The sequence below is a fragment of the Bison bison genome, unplaced genomic scaffold (assembly GCF_000754665.1).
Source record: "Bison bison bison isolate TAMUID 2011002044 unplaced genomic scaffold, Bison_UMD1.0 scf7180017864317, whole genome shotgun sequence".
Classification (NCBI taxonomy): domain Eukaryota; kingdom Metazoa; phylum Chordata; class Mammalia; order Artiodactyla; family Bovidae; genus Bison; species Bison bison.
In genome coordinates, this window is record NW_011494889.1 from 4,192,013 (window position 1) to 4,212,724 (window position 20,712).

The following is a 20,712-nucleotide window of genomic DNA, read 5'->3' on the forward strand; positions in this document are numbered from 1 at the left end:
TGATCGCTGAGGAAGGCTTTCTTATCTCTTCTTGCTATTCTTTGGAACTCTGCATTCAGATGCTTATATCTTTCCTTTTCTCCTTTGCTTTTTTGCTTCTCTTCTTTTCACAGCTATTTGTAAGGCCTCCTCAGACAGCCATTTTGCTTTTTTGCATTTCTTTTCCATGGGGATGGTCTTGATCCCTGTCTTCTGTACAATGTCATGAACCTCCGTCCATAGTTCATCAGGCACTCTATCTATCAGATCTAGTCCCTTAAATCTATTTCTCACTTCCACCGTATAATCATAAGGGATTTGATTTAGGTCATAACTGAATAGTCTAGTGGTTTTCCCCACTTTGTTCAATTTAAGTCTGAATTTGGCAATAAGGAGTTCATGATCTGAGCCACAGTCAGCTCCTGGTCTTGTTTTTGCTGACTGTATAGAGCGTCTCCATCTTTGGCTGCAAAGAATATAATCAATCTGATTTCAGTGTTGGCCTTCTGGTGATGTCCATGTATAGAGTCTTCTCTTGTGCTGTTGGAAGAGGGTGTTTGCTATGACCAGTGCATTCTCTTGGCAAAACTCTATTAGCCTTTGACCTGCTTCATTCCATATTCCAAGGCCAAATTTGCCTGTTATTCCAGGTGTTTCTTGACTTCCTACTTTTGCATTCCAGTCCCCTATAATGAAAAGGACATCTTTTTTGGGTGTTAGTTCTAAAAGGTCTTGTAGGTCTTCACAGACCCGTTCAACTTCAGCTTCTTCAGTGTTACTGGTTGGGGCATAGACTTGGATTATTGTGATACTGAATGGTTTGCCTTGGAAACGAACAGAGATCATTCTGTCATTTTTGAGATTGCATCCAAGTACTGCATTTCTGACTCTTTCGTTGACTATGATGGCTACTCCATTTCTTCTAAGGGATTCCTGCCCCGAGTAGTAGATATAATGGTCATCTGAATTAAATTCACCCATTCCAGTCCATTTTAGTTCGCTGATTCCTAGAATGTCGACGTTTACTCTTGCCATCTCCTATTTCACCACTTCCAATTTGCCTTGATTCATGGACCTAACATTCCAGGTTCCTATGCAATATTGCTCTTTACAGCTTAAGACCTTGCTTCTATCACCAGTCACATCCACAACTGGGTGTTGTTTTTGCTTTGGCTCCATCCCTTCATTCAGAGAAGGCAATGGCACCCCAATCTAGTACTCTTGCCTGGAAAATCCTATGGATGGAAGAGCCTGGTAGGCTGCAGGCCATGGGGTCGCTAAGAGTCGGACACGACTAAGTGACTTCACTTTCACTTTTCACTTTCATGCATTGAAGAAGGAAATGGCAACCCACTCCAGTGTTCTTCCCTGGAGAATCCCAAGGATGGGGGAGCCTGGTGGGCTGCCGTCTCTGGGGTCGCACAGAGTCGGATACAACTGAAGTGACTTAGCAGCAGCATCCCTTCATTCTTTCTGGAGTTATTTCTCCACTGATCTCCAGTAGTGTATTGGGTACCTACTGACCTGGGGAGTTCATCTTTTAGTGTCCTTTTTGCCTTTTCATACTAATCAGAACATGGGGTTCTCAAGGCAAGAATACTGACGTGGTTTGCTATTCCCTTCTCCAGTGGACCACATTCTGTCAGACCTCTCCACCATGACCTGTCCGTCTTGGGTGGCCCCACACGGCATGGCTTAGTTTCACTGAGTGAGACAAGGCTGTGGTCCATGTGATCAGACTGGCTAGTTTTCTGTGATTGTGATTTCAGTCTGTCTGCCCTCTGATGCCCTCTCTCAGCAGCTACCGTGTTACTTGGGTTTCTCTTTGTGGGGCACAGCTAATATAAAAAAATTATGTTCAAGGCCTGTGATCTGAAGAAAAATGAAATTGTGTATTTAATTACAAGTTGCCTAAGTATAAAAAGCATCTACATTAACGCTGGTCAATAGAATATATTTAACATATAACTACTCTGGAAAGTTATGTTTTGGTACTAGTCTTTTAAACAAAAACATTATTTTTACCTCCGTGGTTTCCCCATAAGCCTCCTGATTTTTCCCCATTCCACTCTTGTTAATTTTCTCGTTTTCAAATTAGGAAAAGATTCCTTTAGACACACACAGAAGTCATTATCACCTTCAAAAAGTGGTCTGTAAAAGAGAAATTGTATTTTAAGTTAATATACAGCTTGAGACATAAAATTCAAAATATGCATTCCAATTTTGAACATCAATCAATCCCAAGACACCAAACTTTCACTTCTACCCAAAATATATACAAAATGGGCACAAATTCCAAGTGTTAAAATTAAATTAAATCGTTTACATTTATAAAACAAATAATGTGTAAAAGTTACTCAAGAGGTACTGTCTGTGCTTGAGATTCCAGGAGATACTGATTTTCATTAAATCTCCTATAGGAGTCTATCCTTTGGAAAGCTATTTTAGCACTCATTGTATCTGGTGAGGATAAAGAATGTAAACTACAAAGTATCTTTGTCCCAAAGATAATAAATATCATCACCAAGTAGTTCTCTTTGATATTAAATTAGTTTTAGGAAACTAGGGGACTCTAAAGAATTAGATTGGTTCTTTAGGAAATGCAGAACACAGATTATACTAGGACACCCTGAGAGCTCTCTTAATTAAGATAACTAAAAAATCTGTGGACAAAAATAAAACAATTTTATTGATGAGTTTGGGAAACGAGGAACCAGCCTTAGTAATGACACATGAATGTCTTGGGCTTAAATATCAATGTTCATGAGGTTAACAAGGTTTAGAGTAGGCAACTGGTAACAACAGAGAAAGGAAATAAAGATAAGTAGCCAGCAAAGCAAGTACCACTGACAAGCATGGGTTAGATAAGAATAGATTGCAGTGGATGAGAAATCAGAATCTTTCTTCAATGAATTCTGTTGTTGAATAATTGCATTTCACCCAAATCTCTTACTATGCTCTACTTAAACACTTACATATAACAAAAAAGTGCATGAATATCATCCCCTAAATAGAAAGACTCTTAAAAATCTTCCTGAATCACTTTTACCATTCATGACTGTTTCTCTAGTACTATACTAGCATTTAAAATCTTAAAATTTATAAAACAAGTCCCATTCACTGCAAATAATGGTGCTTTGTTTTCAGGGTATCTCCACTGCATAGTCTTTGTAAATTATAATATAGAAATTATACTGTCATTTGATTTTTCACAAAAACTTATAACAACTTCTTCCCCAAAAGAGAGGACGCAAGAAAAGCATGAAAAACAGAAACAGATCAAACTAGAATGAGGAATAGGAAAAGAAATTCAGGAAAAAAACAGAATCAAAATAGACCTCTAGAAAAAGTTGAGGCTTTTAACATGTGAAAACCTTAAACTTCTGATTCAAATGATATTCATGATATGAGCCGTGATACATACTTATCTATATTTGAGTAGAACCACTCATATATGCACCATTTATGTGCTTTGGGAAGCTTGAGTAAGTTACGTAATCGAAAACCAATCTTCTGTGAGGCCTTCTTATCTGGTGTTGACATTGTTGCTGTAAATTTCTATACAATAAAAAAGAGAGATTAATTACAGTCCCATTAAGTAAAAGTGAACATCCATAATACTGACTACATTTGTAAAAATGTAAAGATTATGGTTAAGTACTCAAAAAGATTCAACAATATACAAAATAAATTTGTTATTATTTAACAAATACACATTCTAATTATTTCTTACAAAGTTAAAGCCTCCAGTTTCATAACAAATTTTGACAAGGAGGGTGAAAATATTTGCCGCCACCATGTTTGCTCTACAGTACAATTTCAATTTAGGTATGTAGGAAGAAGATATTTAGGACACTATTTCTGCAGTTCTTGGCCTAGAAAAGACCAGTAAGGACTCTGATACAATTGTGAGTGAGATCAAGAGAAAGAACATGTAGAAAATATCACTAATTTATATGAATTTTAAAAATGCTGGGAAAGATGTTTTATATTCATGGATTGGAAGAATATTGTTAAAATGTCTATAATACCCAAAGCAATCTACAGATTCAATGCAATCTTTATTAAAATTTCAATGGCATTTTTCACAGAAATAGAATAAGTAATCCAAAAACTGTTATGAAACCACAAAAAAACCCTGAATAGCCAAAGTAATCTTGAGAAAAAAGGACAAAGCCAGAGGCATCACACTCCCTAATCTAATAATATAGATTATAAACTATATTACAAAGCTATAGTAATCAAAATGTGATAGGACTAGCATAAAAACAGATAGGTTAGGCCAATGGAACAGAACTGAGCCCAGAAATAAATGCATGCAAATATGGTCAATTGATATTTCACAAGGTAACCAAGAATACTCAATTGGGGAAAAGATAGTCTCTTTGATAAATGGCGTTGGAAATGGTTTTCACAAGCAAAAGAATAAAACTGGCTACCTGTCCTACATCACAAAAATAAACAGATTAAAGCCTTATATGTAAATATAAGACCTGAAACTATAAAATTCCTAGAAGAAAAATATAGGGGAAAATCTTGACATTGGTCTTGGTGATAATTTTTTTTGGAGATGACACCAAAAGCACAGACAACAGAAGCAACAGTCAATAAGTGGGACTACATCAAACTGAAAAGCTCCTGCACCTCAAAGAAACAATCAACAAAATGAAAAGGCAGGCTACAGAATGGGAGAAAATATTTCCAAATCATGTATCTGACAAGAGGTTAATACCCAAAATATATAAGGAACTCATACAACGCCATGACAAAAAGACAATCTGATTTAAAAATGGGCAGAGGAGTTAAATGGACCTTTTTCCAAAGATGATACACAAATGGCAAAAAGGTACATGAAAAGGTGCTCAACATTACTATTAAGGGAATGCCACAGTAAGGTATTACCTCACATCTGTAAGAATGACTGTTACCAAAAACGCAAGAAATAACAATGTTGGAGAGAGTGTGAAAAAAGAGAACCCTTGTAAACTGCTGGTGGAAATGTAAATTGGTGTGGCCAGAAGGCAAAACAGTATGGAGGTTGCTCAGGAAATTAAAAATAGATGTACCACATAATCCAGCAATTCTAATTCTGGGTGTTTATCCAAAGGAAATGAACTCACTATCTCCAAAAGATACATGCACCCCCAAGTTCACTGGAGAATTATTTACAATAGCCAAGACATGGAAACAACTGCTGCATACACTGATAAATGAACAAAGAAAATATGGTATATATGCAGATGGAATATTATTCAGTCATTAAAAAGAAGGAAATTTTTCCATTTGTGACAATGTGGATAGGCCTTGAGGACATCATGCTAAGTGAAATAAGTCAGAGAAAGATAAACAGCATTTACTTTTACTTACATGTGTAACTTAAAAAAAACACTCCTCTCCCCTCAAAAAACCCAAACTCAACAGAGAACAGATACAAAGAACAGACTAGTGGTTGCCAGAGACAGGGTAGGGGGACAGATGAAATGGATAAAAAATGGTCAAAGGATACAAACTTCCAGTTATAAAATAAGTAAGTTATGGGTATGTAATGTACAGCATGGTGACTATATCATACTATTTATCTGAAAGTTGCTAAAAGAATAAATTTTTAAAGTTCTCATCACAAGAAAAAAAAATTGTAACTATGGGGATGGATGTTAACTAGACTAGACTTACTATGATGATCATTTCACAATATACACAAATAGTAAAATGATCATATTGTATACCTAAAGGTAATATATCAATTATATTTCATTTTTAAAAAAGCTTAAAAAACATCATCAGAACATCAAAAAAATACAACACAACCAAGTGAAATTCATGTCAAGAATACAAGAAAGGGCCAGTATTAGAAAACTATTACTGTAATGTGCCATTATTAATAAATGAAATAATGAAAATCATATGATCACTTCCACTGATGCTAAAACACTTGATAAAATCCAATATCTACTAAAAAAAACTCCTAATGGAATAAAAATAGACAAAATGACTAAAAAAACACAATATGCCAAGTGATACAGCTAAAGCAGTACCTAAAAGAAAAATTTAATTCATTGGATAAATGCTTGTACTAGAATAAAAGAAAAATTTCAAATATAACTTATCCTTCCACCATAAGAAATTAGAAAAAAAACAGAACAAAGAAAACTCAAAGCAAGTAGAGGAAGAAAATAATAAAAAATCAGAGCAAAAATAATAGAAATAAAAAACAGAAAACCAAAAGAAGAAAAATCAATACAATCAAAAATTATTTGAAGAAAATAACAAAATGAATAAGCCTTTAGTTATACTGACCAAGAAAATAAAAATAGATGAATACTTTCTTAACCTTCAAAACACATTTCTTGGGCTTCCCTGGTGGCTCAGTGGTAAAGAATCCACCTTCCAATTCAGGACATGTGAGTTCGATCCCTGATCTGGGAAGATCGCACGTGCCACCAGAGCAAATAAACCCACGTGCCACAACTATTGAGCCTGTGCTCCAGAGCCCAGGAATCACAACTACTGAGCTCACGTACCACAATTACCGATGCTCATGCGCACTCGAGACCGTGCTCCACAACAAAAGCGACCGCAAAGAGAAGCTTGTGCATGGCAACTAGAGAGTAGCCCCTGCTCTCCACAACTAAAGAAAAGCCCATGCATCAAGGAAGATCTAGCACAGCCAAAAATAAATAAATAACACATTTCTCCCCAATCCAATCCAAAAGTCAGGATCATATTCAACGTTAAAATTGTGAACATTTCTCATTGAAGTGAGGACTATGATAAAGATGTTGATTATACTATTTTTGACATTGGTTTGATGGTGGAATTAGCCAATTGAAGAAAAAGAATAAAACTGTAAATCTGCAGGTGACATGACTTCCCCAGAAAACTCAAAAAATCAACTATAAGAATTTAATAAAGCAGAAGAAAACAAGCTGTTATCCAAAATTCTCTATTTTTAAAAGATATTATATTCTCTCTATATAAATGAAAACAGATTAGACAATAAAACAAGAAATACATTATTTATTACAGCAAAAATGGTGAGAACAAAGTATTAAACACCTAGGAATACACTTAAGAAATGTGCAAGATTGACATGCAAAAGAAATTTAAAGTCTGGAATCAAGATTGCCAGGAGAAATATCAACAACCTCATACTGGCAGATGACACCAACCTAATGGCAGAAGGCGAAGAGGAACTAAAGAGCCTCTTGATGAAGATGAAAGAGGAGAGTGGAAAAAGTTGGTTTAAAAACCAAATATTCAAAAAACCAAGATCATGGCATCCAGTTCCATTATTTCATGGCAAACAGATGGGGGAAAAAATGGAAACAGTAGCAGATTTTATTTTCTAAAGCTCCAAAATCACTGTGGATGGTGACTGCAGCCATCAAGTTAAAAGACGCTTGCTCCTTGGAAGAAAAGCTATGACCAACCTAAACAGTGTATTAAAAAGCAGAGATGTTACTTTGCCAACAAAGGTCTGTCTAGTCAAAGCTATGGTTTTTCCAGTAGTCATGTATGGATGTAAGAGTTGGACTATAAAGAGCTGAGTGCTGAAGAACTGATGTTTTTGAACTGTGATGTTGGAGAAGACTCTTGAGAATCCCTTGGACTGTAAGATCAAACCAGTCAATCTGAAAGGAAATCAGTACTGAATATTCATTGGAAGGACTGATGCTAAAGCTGAAACTCCAATACTTCGGCTGCCTGATGTGAAAAACTGACTCCTTGGAAAAGACCCTGATGCTGGGAAAGACTGAAGGCAGGAGAGGCGAAAGGGGCAACAGAGGATGAGATGGTTGGATGGCATCACTGATTCAATGGACATGAGTTTGAGCAGACTCTGGGAGACAGTGAAGGACACGAAGCCAGTATGCTGCAGTGCACGGAGTCGAACATGACCTAGCAACTAAACGACAACAAAAAAGGGGCAAAAAAGCTTGAATAAGTGGAACTACAACCAGTTCTTGGATGGGTAGTCCCAATGTTACATGTCATATTCCCCCAATAATTTATAATATTACTGCAATATCAATGAAAATCCCAACAGACTCTTTTTCCTAGTCAAGTTGATTCTAAAGTTCATAAGGAAAAATAAATGTGAAAGAATATTCAGGAAAATCTTAATGCTATATCAGAGGCTAAAACACAATATAAAGTCACATTAAAATAATTTGATACTAGCACATAGAGAGATATACTAGATATAAAGAGATAGGAAGTCTAGAAATAAACCCAAATATATACAGAATTTAGCTTGTCATGCAGTAGCATTATAAACCAATGTAAAAAAGATGGATTATTCAGTAAATGTTACCAGGACAACTAAACAGTCCTCTGGAAAAAAAATCTGGTTGCAGTCTTACCTCATTCCTTACTCCAAAATAAATTTCAGACAGTTAAAGATTTAAACATTTTTTTTTTTAATGAAATAAGAAATAGAGAATTCTAAAGCTATGAATTTTAGACTAGGGAAGGTTTTTCTGATTATACAATCAAAAACTCATTAAAGGGAAACAGGTATATTTGACCTATAGAATCTTTTTCAGTCCTCTATGGTGAAAAATACAGAAACAAAGCAAAAGACAAACTATTATACAAACTCTGAAAAAAATTATAATATAAATAGCCAAAGGACTAATATTCTTAATATATACAAAGTTGTTTCAAATTAATCAGAAATGACCAATAATTCAATTTTTAAAAATGGGAGAAGGACTTCCCTGCTGTTAGAGTGGATAAGAATCCACCTGCTAATGTAGGGGACACAGGTTTGATCCCTGGTCCAGGAAGATTCCAGATGTCGTGGAGCAACTAAGCCCATGAGCTACAGCTACTGAGTCCACACTCTAGAGCCTGTGTTCTGCAACAACAGAAGCCACTGCAATGAGAAGCCCACACACTACAACAAAGAGTAGGCCCTGCTTGCTGCAACTAGAGAAAGCCAATGTGCAGCAACAAAGACCTAACACAAACATAAGTAAATAAATAAATAAAACTTAAAAATTAAAAAAAAAATAGGAGAAAGTTTAGAACATAGGAAAGAAAGTTTATAAATGTATATGAAAAGTATCTCACCATCACTCATAGATGACATACCAACTAAAACAAATGAGATGCTGTTATGAGATTAGCAAAAATCTAGCTGTTTGGTTATACTGGGTTGACAAGCATTAGATAAAATAGGCACTGTGATATATTATTGGCTGAAAGTATAAGCCAGTACAATTTCTTTGGAGAATAATCTGGCACTACTTTAAAAACTTTAAATGTGCATATCCTGTGATCCAGCAATTCCACATTTTAGGCATCTGTCCTAGAAAACACTTGCAAATTTATAAAAACATGCTTGGGATGTTCACCACAGCATTGTGTGTAATAGTGAAAACTCAGAAACCACTTGAACGCCCATAAATAGAGAATTTATAAATAAATTATGGTATAAGGTTGAATACTACAAAACAGCAAAAAGAAATGAAACACCGAAGCCTGTCTAAATCAGTCAGCATAGCCAGATCTCAAAAACAAAAACAAATAATAATTTGGTTATTATTTATGCTAAATGACTCATGACATATAATTTTTTTTTACATTAACAAGTCAACTTTCTAAGTACCATGAATCCAATTGGATTCATGAATTGGATTCAGAATCCTGAATTGGATTCTGGGCCAGAAAAAGGACATTAATGGAAAAACAGAAAAAATCCAAATAAAGTCTGTTGTTTAATAGTATTATACCAGTGTTAATTTCTTAGTTTTGACAAACCGTGGTTGTATAAGATGTTAACATTAGGGAAAGCTGGATGAAGGGCATATGGGATGCCTTTGATTCCACTGCAGGGGGCATAGTTCAATCCCTGGTCAGGGAACTAAGATCTCTACAAGCCACAAGACAAAATAAAAACGAAAAAACAGACTTTTGAGTGAAAAAATAAATTACAGAATGATGACTGATACAATATCATGAAAATACTACTATAAATGTAATTTTTAAACTACATACACAAAACAATACTATATATTTTCTGTGAAAACATATAGAAAGGTTTAGAAGTATTAAAGAGGTCTAAAATTGGTTGGTTATCAATGGAAGAGGGAAGCAGATCTGAAGGGTAGATGAAGGTTAAAATTAACTTATTTTTAAATATAAAACTTTATTTTGGAATGACTGTAGATTTATAGAAAAGTTGCAAAGACAGTACAGAGTTCCCATATGCCCTTCATCCAGCATTCCCTAATGTTAACATCTTATACAACCACGGTTTGTCAAAACTAAGAAATTAACACTGGTATAATACTACTAAACAACAGACTTTATTTGGATTTTTTCTGTTTTTCCATTAATGTCCTTTTTCTGGCCCAGAATCCAATTCAGGATACCACATGGTACTTAGAAAGTTGACTTGTTAATGTAAAAAAAATCATATGTCATGAGTCATTTAGCATAAATAATAACCAAATTATTATAAAATATTACTATCAGAAAGAGTGCTATTCTTATTTCTATTGAGTTATTGATGCAGATTTTAAAATAGGGTATTGGTGGCTCATTGGACATAAAACTGTATTGAAGATCCCTCTGTTGAGTATGAAGAAATACAGTCAATTTGTTAGTGGAAATATGTTATTCCAACTTTTAAAAATAGATTATTAGGTAGTATCTTCCAAAGTTTAAGTGTAAATACGCTTGCAGCAATTATACTTCTAAGGGTTTATTCAATAAATGGAAAATGGAGAGTGACTACTACTGCTTTTTCTTTTTTTGAGATGATGAAAATGTCTTAAAATTGGCTGTGGTAACTGTTGCACACATCTATGCATATATTTAAAGCATACTGAATTGTCTGCTTTCTTAATTACATCTCAGTAAAGCTACAACAAAAAAAGAAAGGCTCTTAAGACAGGCTGTCTGCCATTCAGTATCAGCTTTCACTTCCCGGCTTTATGATCTTGAACAAGATAACTTCTCTGTGTCTGCTTTCTCATCTGAAAAATGTGAAATAAGTAACCTAACTCATGGGGAATTTGAAGATTAAATCAAAATATTACATACGAAGTGCTTAGAACAGGATCTGGAACATACTAAGGACTCAGTAAATTTGGATTTTTGTAATTTTTCAGCTCTGAGTGGTGCTCTTTAAACAAAAAGAATACAACAGATTAGAGGCTATGACTAGGAGGGTAAGAAAATAAGACATATCATATAAATGAAGACTGAATGAACTAGGCATGTAAGACTAGAAAAAAGAAAACTCAGAGGATATAAAATTTTTTCACATATTTGAATAAGTCTCATATCATATCTGTCCTATGTTATATTTGAAAGGTCTTTGTAAAACAGTCCCAGAAGGAATGAAATGTGCCTGGGGAGGAGGGCTTTGGGCAGACTTGTGGGAGGCTGGTTTCACAGTCACAAAGACCAGAGTTCTCTGTATGTTTGAAATTTTTCCTAATAAATAGCTGAAGAGACATTAAAAAAAATTTTTTTTAACTCCATATGTTTGGAAATTTTTAAAAAATCTAAATAGAATTAAAGCATCCAAATTATCGTAATAATACAGCTCTTCCAAGGTCAACACAAGGGACTTCCCTGGCAGTCCAGTTGAGGCAGGAGGTAGATGGGGCTCCTGTCCAGGGTAAAGCAATAGAAGATTCATTCCCTGTGGACTGAAACTCCAAGACAAGAATAGCAGAACAATTAAGAGAGGACACTGGACCCTGCCCAGACCACATATTTCTCATTCTTGAAGTCAGGAGATCTCCCTGACCACATATGTGCAGAAAGGCTCCTTGGAGGTCAAAGCAGAGTGGTGCTAACTGATACTCTACCCATATGTCTCTTTGGTAGAATCCGTCTTGGCTAAGAGATATGTGCGCACACTCAGGAGAATCCTGAAATATACTAAATATGGACTCTGAACCAGGCAAATCAAAATGATTGGCCAAAGGAAGACAGGAAGAAAAGCCAATAAGTGACTCAAACTGCTGTGAGGGGATGACGCTCTCTCTCTGAGTCTGGCCATGTGTCTTCCACTGTACTTTTTTATCCTCCTATTTAACACTTGTTTCACTATTTTCCATCTTTGTTGGAATCCTTTTTCTGCAAAGCTGAATGGCCAGGGCCCTTGTCACTGACCACTGGTCTAGTGCTCAGTATTCAGTGCTCTCACCAGTGCTACCCAGCCTCAATTTCTGGCTAAGAAACCAAAGCCTCACTTCAAGCTGCTGCAGGCTGAGGCCACCCAAGATCACAGTGGTTAAGACTCTGAGCTTCCAATGCAGGGGCGTGGATTTAATCCCTGGTCAGAGAACTAAGATCCCACATGCCACACAGTGGCCAAAAAATTTTTTAAATGAATAAAAACCAAAGTCACTACAAAAATAGTTGTTGACTATTCTTTTTTGTTGTTGTTATAAGCCTTTTATTTCAAAACTATACATAGTGCATAGTTTTGATAAAAAATAAAAATAACTCTTAACAAGGTAAAAAGCAGGAAGAATTCTGATGTATTATAAAGGTTAAAAACCACAGCAATGTCCATAATAATACTAATAAGAACTAGATGGCAGGGTGGAAAAGAAGTTAAACTATATTATTTTATTCTCAAGGCCACCGATTATTGTCCCTGCTGTTTATATGGAATTCTCTAGATGATAAAGAAACAGTATCTTTTCCCCCCAAAATAATAGTTCCTGAAAAGTTGTTGACTATTCTTACATTCATTCAACCTGTACCAACATCTACTGAGCCAAGCTATGCATGTTGTGTATTAGTTTCAATTGGTTCAAATTTTTAAGTTGAAATTTAGATGTTTATGCACACTTATCCTTGATGTTAAAAAAATTAATAATTTTTGTTCATTTTATAGATAACAATATATTTTACTATTTGAAATGACCATAAAGGTATGTAAAAGCTCTTTGGATTTTTTTTGGTAGGGCGTATTGCTGGTAATACTTCTAATTTATTTGATGCCAAATCTTTGGTTAAGAAAATTACCTCTACTATAATATATCCTACTAGAAAATTTTAAAACGCTTTTGAAAAAAAATGAAAGTAGGGAATAACTTTATCAAAAATTTTAAGTTTCATAGAAGAAAATTACTTTATTTTTAAAGTTAATACTTCCTTTTCTAATTTTCACTCATTCCTTTGATTCTTGTATGTCTACTATTACTTCTAAAAAAAAAAAAGACATCAAAACTGAAAAAGGAAATACAATTTTTCACTATACATTTTCCTCTTCTGGGTAAAGTAAGTCTTCAACATACTTCCCTTAGTGATAAACTAAAATGATTTTTCCCCTCTGAATTCCATGCAAATGCCAAGCTGATTCCAATTTGCCAAATTCATTTGTTTAATGTCCACTATCTCCATGCTTAAAAAGAGTGTTACATGGTGGTCCAGTGGTTAGGATTCTGCACTTCCACTACAGGAGGCACAGGTTAGATCCTTGGCCAGGGAACTAAGATCCTGCATATTGTGGGGCAGTGCCCCCTGCCCCCCAAAACAGAAGAGTGTGCATTTGTAAGACTGAGGATTGGCTTTCTACTCTGGTTTAAAGTTCATGAATAAAATAATGCCCCTTTTCAGGTAACTAAAACAGAGCTGAGCCGAAGTAATGATTTAAAGAAAAGAACTTGTCACTCAAAATGTGGTAGAATGATAAATACAAATTTTATTATGCTGAATGATTGCTCATTTCCTTTCAATGAAACAAAATTTTAGCACACACATACCTGTGGAACCATTGCTACCCTCTGGTTTCTTTTAGGTGACCTTGTATTTATTTGTCTGTCATCTTCATCAGAAAAGAGCCGACTTCGTTTTGAGTTTCTGAAAGGCTATGATACAAATTTTTTATTTAAAGAAAAGGCCAAACATATCTCATTTTTGTTCCAAAGCACAATTCTACACTTAGAAAATACAGCTAACTGAATTATCATCAGTACTGAAGAAGAAAGAAAATACAAAGCATACAAATAATCTTAGATTTTATAAAGTAGAAATATACATATTTATGTAACTTGTTTAAAAATGAAACACCCAGCTGATAATTAAAACTAGAACCCAAGTCTTCATATAGTATGCCAGTAGTCTTGAAATTAAGTTCCGGAAATTCCAGTTCTCATTATGTTGGTGCTTGGATTAATACCAACCAATTGGGTGTTTCACATGATGTGTCTCCTGTGTAGGACTGGGTGGGGACAAATTTACTAGACTTTGAGAGTACATTTACTCACTTTAGAGAGTAAATCTAAAGGTATATAATATTATACTAGATCTGTTATGAAAAATTGTTGACAAATTTCCATTTAATAAAAAGACGAGATAATAACAGATGCTTGATAAGTGCATATGAACTAAAAACTTTTAAGTATCCAAAATATATTACAAACTTAAGGATCTGTAATATGAAAAAACTTACAGTCCATCCTAGGTTCAGAGCCTTTATTAATAGAAAAGAACACCAGAAATAATTTCCCAATAATACCCACACCCTTTTCAAATCCTTCTCTCATCATTCAAGACAGTTCCATGCCTACTTTGAACTGAAGCAGGGGCAGTGGAATAGCAACATATGGGAAGCATCCAACTGAAATGACACCAGAGGTATGGACCCTTGAAATTAAACCCACGGAGAGCCTTAAGAACGCATAGGCCTAACAGGAAGTCCCCCCTACCCTGCTTCCCTCCCCTGACCATGGGCCGAGAGGAAGAAGAAAATGATGACAACAGGGTTGATAAGAGTACGGCCAACTGTCCAGGCTACTGAGACAGCTACTGTCTAACCCAGCTCTGTGTTTCATGATTGACCCCTAAAATTTCCTGGGGCTAGGGGAGGAAGAAAGGCCCCCAAAATTGTTAGTTATGCCAATTATGTGCTTATCTCTACTTCCTAACTTAAATGCATTTACCCTTGACCTCCACAAGATTTTAATATCTTACCACTTATCTAGAAATCTTTTTGTAGGGTCCGGAGTCACATACATTTCTTTTTTTTTTTTTTTAATCTACTAAATCATTAAAAATCTATTAAAAGTAAGATTTTGGGTTGTTGAGTTTTTTTGGTTTGCCTATTTAAAGCAAGAATTACTTACAAATGCTTAATGATGAACAGATTATCACAGATTATTTATTTAGATATGACCAAATACTGTTCAATGACATTTAAAGAAACAAATGGTTGGAACTGGGGAAAAACCTTAGAAAAAGTTTTATAGTGCTATAAGAATGTGTACATGACAATAATACAGACAATTTAGCTATCATATTCTAAAGAGTAAGAAAAACTAATTCCTCACCATTTCCACAGCAGAGCCTGTATTCCTGCCTTTCCAAACAGGTGTTTTTTGTAAAGAACTGTACTTTTCATTCCATGTGTTAGATAAGCTTCCCTCTGTAATAAATAATTATTATTTATGATATTTAACTTTAGTTCAAAGGACTTTATACTATAAATATGGCCTTTTAATAACAGCAATATATCTGAAATATTTACCAATATGGAAAAAATATACTGCCCATAATAATTTTAGTTTATTACAAATGAAAAAAATCTCTTCTGTATTTTCTCATCAAACTTTGTAAATAATTTGACAAGCTGATTCTACTTGAAACTATTACATTTTCATATTAAAACATGTGTGGCTTATTTCATTTTGGTTTTCAATAATTCCTCTATTCTAATTTTCCAAAAACTGTCTCAGTACAGTCTGACTGAAAGCAGGCAAGGAAAAATGAGAAAAGTTTTAACTTTGAACTTAGAGCATATTTCTAAACGTTTTCTGCTTCAATGTGTAAAACCCTTGATATCCAAAAATGACATATGTGGTATTTTTTTCTCTTAATTCTGTGAAACATCTTCAGAGTTGAATTCAACCAGAAAAAAATCTGATCAACTGATTAAATACATTAAACATGAAAACTGTGAAATTAAAGAAGGTGAGTTTAATTTTTATAAAAATTTGTTTATTTACAGAGAGACAGAGAAAATTGAGATGAATATACATAGGATAGATGTTTCTATTTCCTTTTAATTACCTGATAGCATTTTCTAATTTTCCTATAAACATTTTATGCTCCTTGTATATATTTAAAAAGAGACACGGCTTTAATAAATGGAGAAAAAAATAGTGGAGTTGGTTTTCTTTCTTTTTTTTTTTTTAATTTATTTATTTTAACTAGAGGCTAATTACTTTACAATATTGTATTGGTTTTGCCATACATCAACGTGAATCCGCCACGGGCGTACCTGTGTTCTCGTTTTTCAGACATATATTTTAATAAGTACAAAAGAGATCAGATGGGGTTGATCCTTCTAGGCAAATAAATGAGGGTAATCCTGGAAGATACATGTTCTTAAGCCAGAAGGACTTGATCTGGTACATCACCCATCCAAGGTACAACATGGTAGCTTTAAAAACTAAAAGTACTAATGAGCCTATGAGAAGATTTAGATTGGTTCCAAATGTAGAATCTTTGCTCAAGAGATAAAATTTCAAAATTATACTAAAAGGACTGGTCTAATCTACTCATACAAAGAAATAGCAAGACCAAGGAACAAGTCTAACTTTTTCTCAAAATAACGCTATCACTGTTTTATTTCAAGAGACCTGCATTATTACTTAGCTCACAAAATTCTTTAAAAATAAACAACCACTGAGCCACCTGGGAAGCCCTCAAAATACAGCTTAGCCCAGTTGTTAATACATTATTTAAATCCAGTAAGAACTGTTCAGAATGTTTAGTTACAAAGTACTTTAATCAATAATTCTAGAAGGAGAAAACCAAGGGCCAAATTCCCATATGAATTTAAAGTTATCATCAGTGAAAACCAATATTTAAAAGCTATAATGAATCGTAACTTAGAAAGAAAAGATAATACTATAACCAAATTAACTTAATGAATTAAATTCCTAGTTTATGCCATATCTAAAGAATCAAGCTCTGATTCTTACCTTTTAAACTGACAAGTGCTTTTGCTGAAGAGCCTGCAATGAAAACAAATCAGTATTACTTCATAATCAGAGTAAGAGAAAAAACTTGGTGATCCACTTAGTTTTAGTCCTGGTTGAACATGCAATTAGAAATAACTAATAGACAGTTCAAGCTATTGACCAGAACTCAGACAACATATGGAAGAACTGGAGACATCTGGGAGTTCTGTTTGAAACTATGAGAACTGGTGAACTTTGAAAGCCAGAAAAACAGAAAGAGAGGAAAGAGGAGGAGTAGGGACAGAAGCAATTTTGGATCCTCAACCAAAAGTGTGCTGGTTTTGGAGAAGGAAAAGAGAAAGGGAACTGACATTTATTGAGGCAAAGATCAAAAGTGGTAATAGAGTTTTAGAAAAGAGAAAATGGAAATGATCCAGGGACTGTCACAGCAGTCTAGAATGGAAGTCTAGACTGCAAGTATGTATACTTAAAAGATACAAGTCTGACTAGGGCATTCTGAGAAGCCAAGAAGGACTAGCGTAAAGCTGGAGGGATTCACTAACTAAAACAGTGTATAGCAGAACAACTCGGAAGCTCCTCCTCCATGTAGAAACTGATGGATTAATAAAGGCCTTCAGGGGATTCTGTTGTAAGTACTCTCAAGCCCATATTGAGAAACACTGGACTAAAGGTTCTGGTGTAAATAAAGAATATAGGATATGTGGGTGAGGAACTGTAGGAGAACTGATAGGCAAAGAAGCTTTTATGAGAGAGCTAAGTCACTTCAGTCATGTCCAGCTCTGTGTGATCCCATAGACGGCAGCCCACCAGGCTCCCCCATCCCTGGGATTCTCCAGGCAAGAACACTGGAGTGGGTTGCCATTTCCTTCTCCAATGCGTGAAAGTGAAAAGTCAAAGGGAAGTCGCTCAGTTGTATTCGACTCTTAGCAACCCCATGGACTGCAGCCCACCAGGCTCCTCCATCCATGGGATTTTCCAGGCAAGAGTACTGGAGTAGGGTGCTATTGCCTTCTCCTTTATGAGAGAGGGAGAGCACTAAATTGAAAATCTTGGAGTTGGATATGTATACTGCAAAGAAGATCAAGTCATCTGCAAAATAATAAAGTATGACCTCTCTCACTTACATGGGACATCTAGAAAAAATAAAAAAGGGGCTTCTCTGGTGGTCCAATGGTTAGAACTCTGCACTTTGACTGCTTGAGGGCCAGGGTTCAATCCCTGGTCAGGGAACTAAGATCCCACAATCCACCCAGCATGGCCAAAAATAGTAATAAAATGTTTTTAATAAAAAATTAAAAAAAACCCTACCAAACTGACAGATACAGAGAACAAATTGGCGGTTGTCAGAGGCAGGGGTGGAGGATAGGCAAAAATAGGTGAAGGGGGTCAGAAAGTACAAACTTCCAGTTACAAGATAAATAAGTTCTGGGGATGTAATATATAGTATGGTAACTAAAGTTAACAATACTGTATTATATTTCTGAAAATTGCTAAAAGAGTAGATCTTAAAAGTCTTTATCACAAGAAAAAAATTATATCTGTGTGGTGATGGGTGTTAACTAAACTTACTGTGGAAATTCTTTTGCAATATATACAAATATCAAATCATTATACTCATATCTAAAACTAATACAAGGTTATATGTTAATTATATCTCAATAAAAGAAAGTAACAGGGAGGAAAAACCCTTCCTGTGGTCCAAAATAGACATTATTCATAGAATTATTAGTGAGCAAAATCTCCCTTTTTAAATTTAAAAAACTGTTTAGAACACCTTTTCTTTTACTATAGTCAAATTATTATTTCTTATCATTCCTCATTTTAAAATTTATTTTATTTTAGAATCAGCTATTTTTCATCTCAGTTACTGTGACATCCATTTATGCTTAAAAAATATATAATGTAAGACCAGGCAGTAGTGATGTCATTTGAAAGGTTAGACATTTACTTATATTGAGAAAAGGCAGGTTTCTACGTGGTTTGTTATAAATGTCTGTTGGTGACTGCAGCCATGAAATTAAAAGACGCTTACTCCTTGGAAGAGGGTGTTTGTTGTGACCAGTGCATTTTCTTGGCAAAACTCTATTAGCCTTTGCCCGGCTTTATTCCGTATTCCAAGGCCAAATTTGCCTGTTACCCCAGGTGTTTCTTGATTTCCTACTTTTGCATTCCAGTCCCCCATAATGAAAAGGATATCTTTTTTTGGGTGTTAGTTCTAAAAGGTCTTGTAGGTCTTCATGGAACCGTTCAACTTCAGCTTCTTCAGCATTACTGGTTGGGGCACAGACTTGGATTACTGTGATATTGAATGGTTTGCCTTGGAAACGAACAGAGATCATTCTGTCGTTTTTGAGATTGCATCCAAGTACTCTTTTAGACTCTTTTGTTGACCATGATGGCTACTCCATTTCTTCTGAGGGATTCCTGCCCACAGTAGTAGATATAATGGTCATCTGAGTTAAATTCACCCATTCCAGTCCATTTTAGTTCACTGATTCCTAGAATGTCGACATTCACTCTTGCCATCTCCTATTTCACCACTTTCGATTTGCCTTGATTCATGGACCTGACATTCCAGGTTCCTATGCAATATTGCTCTTTGCAGCACCGGACCTTGCTTCTATCACCAGTCACATCCACAACTGGGTGTTGTTTTTGCTTTGGCTCCATCCCTTCATTCTTTCTGGAGTTATTTCTCCACTGATCTCCAGTAGCATATTGGGCACCTACTGACCTGGGGAGTTCATCTTTCAGTATACTGTTCAGTTCAGTAACAAAAACCCTCTTCCAACAACACAAGAGAAGACTCTACACATGGACATCACCAGATGGTCAACACCGAAATCAGATTGATTATATTCTTTGCAGCCAAAGATGGAGAAGCTCTATACAGTCAGCAAAAACAAGACCAGGAGCTGACTGTGGCTCAGATCATGAACTCCTTATTGCCAAATTCAGACTTAAATTGAAGAAAGTAGGGAAAACCACTAGACCATTCAGGTATGACCTAAATCAAATCCCTTATGATTATACAGTGGAAGTGAGAAATAGATTTAAGGGCCTACATCTGATAGATAAGAGTGCCTGATGAACTATGGAATGAAGTCCGTGACGTTGTACAGAAGACAGGGATCAAGACCATCCCCATGGAAAAGAAATGCAAAAAAGCAAAATGGCTGACTGGGGAGGCCTTACAAATAGCTGTGAAAAGAAGAGAAGCGAAAAGCAAAGGAGCAAAGGAAAGATATAAGCATCTGAATGCAGAGTTCCAAAGAATAGCAAGAAGAGATAAGAAAGCCTTCCTCAGCGATCAATGCAAAGAAATAGAGGAAAACAATAGAATGGGAAAGACTAGAGATCTCTTAAAAAAAAAATGAGATACCAAGGGTACATTTCATGCAAAGATGGGCTCGATAAAGGACAGAAATGGTATGGACCTAACAGAAGCAGAAGATAATGAGAAGAGGTGGCAAGAATACACAGAAGAACTGTACAAAAAAGATCTTCACAACCCAGATAATCATGATGGTGTGATCACTGACCTAGAGCCAGACATCCTGGAATGTGAAGTCAAGTGGGCCTTAGAAAGCATCACTACAAAGCTAGTGGAGGTGATAGAATTCCAGTTGAGCTATTTCAAATCCTGAAAGATGATGCTGTGAAAGTGCTGCACTCAATATGCCAGCAAATTTGCAAAACTCAGCAGTGGCCACAGGACTGGAAAAGGTCAGTTTTCATTCCAATCCCAAAGAAAGGCAATGCCAAAGAGTGC

At 35.4% G+C, this 20,712-nt stretch overlaps 1 protein-coding gene across 1 annotated transcript in view; it reads right to left on the reverse strand.

Annotated features, from left to right (window-relative positions):
- The window catches only part of LIN9 (lin-9 DREAM MuvB core complex component), an 85,662-nt gene that overhangs the window by 58,520 nt on the left and 6,430 nt on the right, over positions 1–20,712 (reverse strand). Inside the window, exons 2-6 of the mRNA XM_010852871.1 lie at positions 16,941–16,973; positions 15,285–15,379; positions 13,719–13,823; positions 3,404–3,537; positions 2,005–2,130 (exon numbers count right to left, since the gene is read on the reverse strand). Coding sequence (XP_010851173.1) covers positions 2,005–2,130; positions 3,404–3,537; positions 13,719–13,823; positions 15,285–15,379; positions 16,941–16,973 — 493 coding nt within the window. The remainder of the gene's footprint in view (positions 1–2,004; positions 2,131–3,403; positions 3,538–13,718; positions 13,824–15,284; positions 15,380–16,940; positions 16,974–20,712) is intronic.